The following is a 9,597-nucleotide window of genomic DNA, read 5'->3' on the forward strand; positions in this document are numbered from 1 at the left end:
GGACAGGGAGAGGGAGAGTAGGTAGAGGAGGTTGAGGACAGGGCCAGGGAGAGGGAGAGTAGGTAGAGGAGGCTGAGGACAGGGAGAGGGAGAGCAGGTAGAGGAGGCTGAGGACAGGGAGAGGGAGAGGGAGAGTAGGTAGAGGAGGCTGAGGACAGGGAGAGGGAGATGGAGGAGGCTGAGGACAGGGAGAGGGAGAGTAGGTAGAGGAGGCTGAGGACAGGGAGAGGGAGAGCAGGTAGAGGAGGCTGAGGACAGGGAGAGGAAGATGGAGGAGGCTGAGGACAGGGAGAGGGAGGGTAGGTAGAGGAGGCTGAGGACAGGGAGAGGGAGAGGGAGAGTAGGTAGAGGAGGCTGAGGACAGGGAGAGGGAGAGTAGGTAGAGGAGGCTGAGGACAGGGCCAGGGAGAGGGAGAGTAGGTAGAGGAGGCTGAGGACAGGGCCAGGGAGAGGGAGGGTAGGTAGAGGAGGGTTGAGGACAGGGAGAGGGAGAGGTAGAGGAGGCTGAGGACAGGGCCAGGGAGAGGGAGAGTAGGTAGAGGAGGCTGAGGACAGGGCCAGGGAGAGGGAGGGTAGGTAGAGGAGGCTGAGGACAGGGAGAGGGAGAGTAGGTAGAGGAGGCTGAGGACAGGGCCAGGGAGAGGGAGGGTAGGTAGAGGAGGCTGAGGACAGGGAGAGGGAGAGTAGGTAGAGGAGGCTGAGGACAGGGAGAGGGAGAGGAGGTAGAGGAGGTTGAGGACAGGGCCAGGGAGAGGGAGGGTAGGTAGAGGAGGCTGAGGACAGGGAGAGGGGAGAGGTAGAGGAGGCTGAGGACAGGGAGAGGGAGAGGTAGAGGAGGCTGAGGACAGGGCCAGGGAGAGGGAGGGTAGGTAGAGGAGGTTGAGGACAGGGCCAGGGAGAGGGAGAGTAGGTAGAGGAGGCTGAGGACAGGGCCAGGGAGAGGGAGAGTAGGTAGAGGAGGCTGAGGACAGGGCCAGGGAGAGGGAGGGTAGGTAGAGGAGGTTGAGGACAGGGAGAGGGAGAGTAGGTAGAGGAGGCTGAGGACAGGGCCAGGGAGAGGGAGGGTAGGTAGAGGAGGCTGATGACAGGGAGAGGGAGAGTAGGTAGAGGAGGCTGAGGACAGGGCCAGGGAGAGGGAGAGTAGGTAGAGGAGGCTGAGGACAGGGCCAGGGAGAGGGAGGGTAGGTAGAGGAGGCTGAGGACAGGGCCAGGGAGAGGGAGGGTAGGTAGAGGAGGCTGAGGACAGGGCCAGGGAGAGGGAGAGTAGGTAGAGGAGGCTGAGGACAGGGAGAGGGAGAGGAGGCTGAGGACAGGGAGAGGGAGAGTAGGTAGAGGAGGCTGAGGACAGGGCCAGGGAGAGGGAGGGTAGGTAGAGGAGGCTGAGGACAGGGCCAGGGAGAGGGAGGGTAGGTAGAGGAGGCTGAGGACAGGGAGAGGGAGAGTAGGTAGAGGAGGCTGAGGACAGGGCCAGGGAGAGGGAGAGTAGGTAGAGGAGGCTGAGGACAGGGAGAGGGAGAGTAGGTAGAGGAGGCTGAGGACAGGGAGAGGGAGAGTAGGTAGAGGAGGCTGAGGACAGGGCCAGGGAGAGGGAGGGTAGGTAGAGGAGGCTGAGGACAGGGAGAGGGAGAGTAGGTAGAGGAGGCTGAGGACAGGGCCAGGGAGAGGGAGAGTAGGTAGAGGAGGCTGAGGACAGGGAGAGGGAGAGTAGGTAGAGGAGGCTGAGGACAGGGCCAGGGAGAGGGAGGGTAGGTAGAGGAGGCTGAGGACAGGGAGAGGGAGAGTAGGTAGAGGAGGCTGAGGACAGGGCCAGGGAGAGGGAGGGTAGGTAGAGGAGGCTGAGGACAGGGCCAGGGAGAGGGGGATGTAGGTATCCTCTCCACAGGATCAGCTACCCTTCACAACAACATGAGGTGGGAATGTACTGCAGTTTATAAATGTTTAGCTCTATAACACATTGATTCTTAACTATTTTGCCCCTCAGGGCCACCGTATAGCAATCTTTTAACACTTATTTAATCAATGCTGTTATAGAAAAGGGTCAATGCAGACAGTTTGTTTAAAACTTTTCACAAATGCAAATCTTACATGTTGTTGTTTTATATCTCCTACAGTCCCCAGTTTTATAGAACCATCAGTCTGGACAGAGGAGCTCTGGGTCTAGGCTTCAGTATAGTAGGAGGGTTCAGCAGTCCCCACGGAGACCTGCCCATCTACGTCAAAACTGTCTTCGGAAAGGTAACTGTCTATTTCATTTAGAACAGTGACAGAGACCTCTATTTCATTTAGAACGCTAACACAGGCCTCTATTTCATTTAGAAAGGTAACACAGGCCTCTATTTAGCCTTCCCTGTAGCTCAGTTGGTAGAGCATGGTGCTTGCAATGCCAGGGTTGTGGGTTTGATTCCCACGGGGGGCCAGCACAGAAAAAAGAAATGTATGAAATTGTATGAAATGTATGCATTCACTACTGTAAGTCGCTCTGGATAAGAGCGTCTGCTAAATGACTAAAATGTATTTCATTTAGAAAGGTAACACAGACTTCTATTTCATTTAGAAAGGTAACACATGCCTCTATTTCATTTAGAAAGGTAACACAGACTTCTATTTCATTTAGAAAGGTAACACAGATCTCTATTTCATTTAGAAAGGTAACACAGGCCTCTATTTCATTTAGAAAGGTAACACAGGCCTCTATTTCATTTAGAAAGGTAACACAGGCCTCTATTTCATTTAGAAAGGTAACACAGACCTCCGTTTCATTTAGAAAGGTAACACAGATCTCTATTTCATTTAGAAAGGTAACACAGGCCTCTATTTCATTTAGAAAGGTAACACAGACCTCTATTTCATTTAGAAAGGTAACACAGGCCTCTATTTCATTTAGAAAGGTAACACAGATCTATATTTCATTTAAAAAGGTAACTCAGGCCTCTAAGGTAATGTTATTTTAGTCCTCAATGTCAATTCAATGTACCTGTCATTCGACTGTAAATTCCTTGTGTCTTACAACTATCAAAAGTTGCTCGATTGTCTTGCAACACCAGTAGAAACTCAAACAATGCAGCTGTGTTTGATGCCATGGTGATTGATGCAGTGTCTCTCTGTCTCTCCCTCTGCATCTATCTCTCTCTCTCCAGGGAGCAGCGATTGAGGATGGCAGGTTGCAGCGTGGGGATCAGATCATCGCCGTGAACGGTCACAGTCTGGAGGGGGTCACCCACGCCGGCGCCGTCGCCATACTGAAGAGGACCAAGGGAACTGTAGTCCTCACCGTACTCTCCTGAGTGTAGTCCTCACACAACCGTCTGTCGCTCTTTGATGATGTCATCAGCAGACTACATCAAGGTTGTGTTCATCAGGAAACAGACGAAACAGGGAGGGACTGTCTGAACCTTTTCAATAACAAACATTCATTTATGTGTTCTGTTGCAAAACGTTTTGCTACGGTGTGCACTAATGAATATAACCCTGTTTATCTCTAGAATGAGGTGAAGATTCTCACAGAAAAATTTCTTCTATATGTCATCCTAGATGTAACTGGTTCTCATTGTAACAAAACTATGAACCCTGTAATGCATTTCTATGTATCTATGTACATCAAAATGGATCTCATCATAGTAGACTACTGACTACTCACATCACTGTCTCTCCTTCAAAATGGACCTCATCATAGTAGACTACTGACTACTCACATCACTGTGTCTCCTTCAAAATGGACCTCATCATAGTAGACTACTGACTACTCACATCACTGTGTCTCTCCTTCAAAATGGACCTCATCATAGTAGACTACTGACTACTCACATCACTGTGTCTCTCCTTCAAAATGGACCTCATCATAGTAGACTACTGACTACTCACATCACTGTGTCTCTCCTTCAAAATGGACCTCATCATAGTAGACTACTGACATCACTGTGTCTCTCCTTCAAAATGGACCTCATCATAGTAGACTACTGACTACTCACATCACTGTCTCTCCTTCAAAATGGACCTCATCATAGTAGACTACTGACTACTCACATCACTGTGTCTCTCCTTCAAAATGGACCTCATCATAGTAGACTACTGACTACTCACATCACTGTCTCTCCTTCAAAATGGACCTCATCATAGTAGACTACTGACTACTAACATCACTGTGTCTCTCCTTCAAAATGGACCTCATCATAGTAGACTACTGACTACTCACATCACTGTCTCTCCTTCAAAATGGACCTCATCCTAGTAGACTACTGACTACTCACATCACTGTCTCTCCTTCAAAATGGACCTCATCATAGTAGACTACTGACTACTCACATCACTGTGTCTCTCCTTCAAAATGGACCTCATCATAGTAGACTACTGACTACTCACATCACTGTGTCTCTCCTTCAAAATGGACCTCATCATAGTAGACTACTGACTACTCACATCACTGTGTCTCTCCTTCAAAATGGAACTCATCATAGTAGACTACTGACTACTCACATCACTGTCTCTCCTTCAAAATGGACCTCATCATAGTAGACTACTGACTACTCACATCACTGTCTCTCCTTCAAAATGGACCTCATCATAGTAGACTACTGACTACTCACATCACTGTGTCTCTCCTTCAAAATGGACCTCATCATAGTAGACTACTGACTACTCACATCACTGTCTCTCCTTCAAAATGGACCTCATCATAGTAGACTACTGACTACTAACATCACTGTGTCTCTCCTTCAAAATGGACCTCATCATAGTAGACTACTGACTACTCACATCACTGTGTCTCCTTCAAAATGGACCTCATCATAGTAGACTACTGACTACTCACATCACTGTCTCTCCTTCAAAATGGACCTCATCATAGTAGACTACTGACTACTCACATCACTGTCTCTCCTTCAAAATGGACCTCATCATAGTAGACTACTGACTACTCACATCACTGTCTCTCCTTCAAAATGGACCTCATCATAGTAGACTACTGACTACTCACATCACTGTCTCTCCTTCAAAATGGACCTCATCATAGTAGACTACTGACTACTCACATCACTGTCTCTCCTTCAAAATGGACCTCATCATAGTAGACTACTGACTACTCACATCACTGTCTCTCCTTCAAAATGGACCTCATCATAGTAGACTACTGACTACTCACAGAACTAACTAACACACTCTAATGATGCAAGAACAAGTGTGGCAATAGATGTCAAGACTCTTCGCCAATCTTTTATATTGGCAGTTAGGTGTAGAATTTACATTCGAATTAAGAATTCAAAATCGGAGCCTTTTTTCTGTCTCTCTCTGTGCGTTAGTTGCTACCTTAACTACATGAATATGATACGGTTTATTTCATTATGTAACTTTATACTTCTGTCATGTTCATGAATGTATTAATGTGACTGTTATTTAACCATGTATTTATTATGTTTTATATGTTGTCTGTAGGAAGGCGTACTAACCTGTACTTTTGTTTTATTATTTCATATGGTGAATGTAATTTAGAAAGAAACGATTAAAGCTTTACCGACGTTCATTTTCTACGTATAGATAGAATATTGGTATTTTAAGCCGCTTCGGCTGCTAATACGGAATACTTCATGTTTTGTAGTTTACTGATATACTGCCAGCTTATTATAGCTACTGCTATTACTAATACTATATACGGGCTGGATGACAATGTCAGGAAAATGATGCGCGTGCATGGATGAGGCAGAAGGCCGCGTGGTGATATGATTCTGAGCGGTCTGATAACTAGCAACAATGACAAGAAGCCGCCATGTGGGGAATCGTAGGTGGCTCGTTTCAGCTCGTTCTGTCTTGTTATTGATACCATGTCTTGTTTTGAGCTGTTTTGACTCATTTCATGTTTGTGCTAATATGGCAAAAACATCACTTAGCTAGCTAACCAACAACTGTAAGGATGTATTTGTGACAACAATTGTTCATTGTGCAAATGTATTTATGTTTTCAATAAAAATAGAGTTTACAAAACGCTAAGGCAACCCAGTCTGTTTTGACCCATAGTTGTGAACGCCTGGTTTTGTTGCTAAACAACCAATCCGTCTACGGGAAATAGATCAGTACTTATCACACAAAGAAACATTGATTCTTAATCAACCAAAGAATCAACCAATCAATGATGGGCGCTGATCTATTTAGCATCGGTATAGAATGGATGACAACGACTGTCGGTATGTAATTTCTGCAATGCAATAGTTATCTATTTATCTATCTATCTGTTCATTGTGTTTTATATATTCTCTGTAGGAACCGCTTTACCAATAGTCTTTCAGTTCTTCCATGCTAGAACCTTTTAGGTTCTGGGACCTTTTAGTGGAGTGTTTGTATAGGAGAAGGAGATACACATGTATTCAGTATATTACTCCATATGTAATCTGTAGACAAGTCAGTTCGTCAAATTTCTGCCCTGGTAAACTGTAAGTGACCAGGGCAGAATGAGGTAGCTAGCTTTCACTGCAGCGTCACTGATGTCTCGGCTGTGAGTAAACACAGACTGCTGTTTCTTCAGACCCACCAACAGTTCATTCACCTTCTCTCTTCTCCGCTGTCCTTGAAAGTTGTCATATTTGTCGGCATGAAGACTCACATAGTGGCGACGAAGGTTATACTCTTTCAGCACTGCAACATGCTGTGAACACACCAAACATACAGCTTTCCCATTCAGTTCCGTGAATAAATAGGAGGATGACCATTTTTCTTGGAACACTCTGCACTCTGCGTCCACTTTTCTCTTTTTGACAGAGACATATTGGGGCAATGAGGATGCCAAAGCAAATAATGTTAAAAGTAGAAGCCATAATAAATATCGCGGGCAAAACAAAGTAGCTCATCCGGACTGGCTGCACTTGCTTGACCTACTTGCTCTGCTCCGGTATAAACAGTTTGCTTGCTTAACACAATTGCTATTGCGCCATCCAGTGGACGCAATTGGAACAGCAGTTTCTTTTATTGAAAAATTGCAGCTCATTTTTATACTTTACAAAATCATCTCGCGGGCCGGATTTAAACCCCTTTGCGGGCCTGATCCGGTCTGCGGGCCGGACATTTGACACCCCTGCTCTAAACCATATGAGTTGATGTACAATAGGAACACTCTAAACTACAGGAGGTTATGTACAGTAGGAACACTAAACTACAGGAGGTTATGTACAGTAGGAACACTAAACTACAGGAGGTTATGTACAGTAGGAAAACTAAACTACAGGAGGTTATGTACAGTAGGAACACTCTAAACCACAGGAGGTTATGTACAGTAGGAACACTCTAAACTACAGGAGGTTATGTACAGTAGGAACACTAAACTACAGGAGGTTGTGTACAGTAGGAACACTCTAAACCAAAGGAGGTTATGTACAGCAGGAACACTCTAAACTACAGGAGGTTATGTACAGTAGGAACACTAAACTACAGGAGGTTACGTACAGTAGGAACACTCTAAACCACAGGAGGTTATGTACAGTAGGAACACTCTAAACCACAGGAGGTTATGTACAGTAGGAACACTCTAAACTACAGGAGGTTATGTACAGCAGGAACACTAAACTACAAGAGGTTATGTACAGTAGGAACACTCTAAACTACAGGAGGTTATGTACAGTAGGAACACTCTAAACGACAGGAGGTTATGTACAGTAGGAATACTCTAAACCACAGGAGGTTATGTACAGTAGGAACACTCTAAACTACAGGAGGTTATGTACAGTAGGAACACTAAACTACAGGAGGTTATGTACAGTAGGAACACTAAACTACAGGAGGTTATGTACAGTAGGAACACTCTAAACTACAGGAGGTTATGTACAGTAGGAACACTAAACTACAGGAGGTTATGTACAGCAGGAACACTCTAAACTACAGGAGGTTATGTACAGTAGGAACACTCTAAACTACAGGAGGTTATGTACAGTAGGAACACTCTAAACCACAGGAGGTTATGTACAGTAGGAACACTCTAAACTACAGGAGGTTATGTACAGTAGGAACACTCTAAACTACAGGAGGTTATGTACAGTAGGAACACTCTAAACCACAGGAGGTTATGTACAGTAGGAACACTCTAAACTACAGGAGGTTATGTACAGTAGGAACACTCTAAACCACAGGAGGTTATGTACAGTAGGAACACTCTAAACTACAGGAGGTAATATGTACAGTAGGAACACTAAACTACAGGAGGTTATGTACAGTAGGAACACTAAACTACAGGCGGTTATGTACAGTAGGAAAACTAAACTACAGGAGGTTATGTACAGTAGGAACACTCTAAACTACAGGAGGTTATGTACAGTAGGAACACTCTAAACCACAGGAGGTTATGTACAGTAGGAACACTCTAAACTACAGGAGGTTATGTACAGTAGGAACACTCTAAACTACAGGAGGTTATGTACAGTAGGAACACTCTAAACCACAGGAGGTTATGTACAGTAGGAAGGCTCTAAACTACAGGAGGTTATGTACAGTAGGAACACTAAACTACAGGAGGTTATGTACAGTAGGAACACTAAACTACAGGAGGTTATGTACAGTAGGAACACTAAACTACAGGAGGTTATGTACAGTAGGAACACTCTAAACTACAGGAGGTTATGTACAGTAGGAACACTCTAAACTACAGGAGGTTATGTACAGTAGGAACACTAAACTACAGGAGGTTATGTACAGCAGGAACACTCTAAACTACAGGAGGTTATGTACAGTAGGAACACTCTAAACTACAGGAGGTTATGTACAGTAGGAACACTCTAAACCACAGGAGTTTATGTACAGTAGGAACACTCTAAACTACAGGAGGTTATGTTCAGCAAGAACACTCTAAACTACAGGAGGTTATGTACAGCAGAAACACTCTAAACTACAGGAGGTTATGTTCAGCAGGAACACTCTAAACTACAGGAGGTTGTGTACAGTAGGAACACCTAAACTACAGGAGGTTATGTACAGTAGGAACACTCTAAACTACAGGAGGTTGTGTACAGTAGGAACACTCTAAACTACAGGAGGTTATGTACAGTAGGAATACTCTAAACCACAGGAGGTTATGTACAGTAGGAACACTCTAAACTACAGGAGGTTATGTACAGTAGGAACACTCTAAACTACAGGAGGTTATGTACAGTAGGAACACTAAACTACAGGAGGTTATGTACAGTAGGAACACTCTAAACTACAGGAGGTTGTGTACAGTAGGAACACTCTAAACTACAGGAGGTTGTGTACAGTAGGAACACTCTAAACCACAGGAGGTTATGTACAGTAGGAACACTCTAAACTACAGGAGGTTATGTACAGTAGGAACACTCTAAACTACAGGAGGTTATGTACAGTAGGAACACTCTAAACTACAGGAGGTTATGTACAGTAGGAACACTCTAAACTACAGGAGGTTATGTACAGTAGGATCACTCTAAATTACAGGAGGCTATGTACAGTAGGAACACTCTAAACCACAGGAGGTTATGTACAGTAGGAACACTCTAAACTACAGGATGTTATGTACAGTAGGAACACTCTAAACTACAGGAGGTTATGTACAGTAGGAACACTCTAAACTACAGGAAGTTATGTACAGTAGGAACACTCTAAACCACAGGA

At 44.8% G+C, this 9,597-nt stretch overlaps 1 protein-coding gene across 2 annotated transcripts in view; it reads left to right on the forward strand.

Moving 5' to 3' along the window:
• The window catches only part of LOC106610556 (multiple PDZ domain protein), a 32,469-nt gene extending 26,468 nt beyond the window's left edge, over positions 1 to 6,001 (forward strand). For both annotated transcript variants that reach the window (XM_045712367.1, XM_045712368.1), the window contains 2 exons: positions 2,112 to 2,235; positions 3,138 to 6,001. In XM_045712367.1, the coding sequence (XP_045568323.1) occupies positions 2,112 to 2,235; positions 3,138 to 3,284 (271 nt within the window). In that variant the 3' untranslated portion in view covers positions 3,285 to 6,001. The remainder of the gene's footprint in view (positions 1 to 2,111; positions 2,236 to 3,137) is intronic.
• Positions 6,002 to 9,597: the final 3,596 nt, after the last annotated feature.

Source organism: Salmo salar, unplaced genomic scaffold (assembly GCF_905237065.1).
Source record: "Salmo salar unplaced genomic scaffold, Ssal_v3.1, whole genome shotgun sequence".
Taxonomy (NCBI): Eukaryota; Metazoa; Chordata; class Actinopteri; order Salmoniformes; family Salmonidae; genus Salmo; species Salmo salar.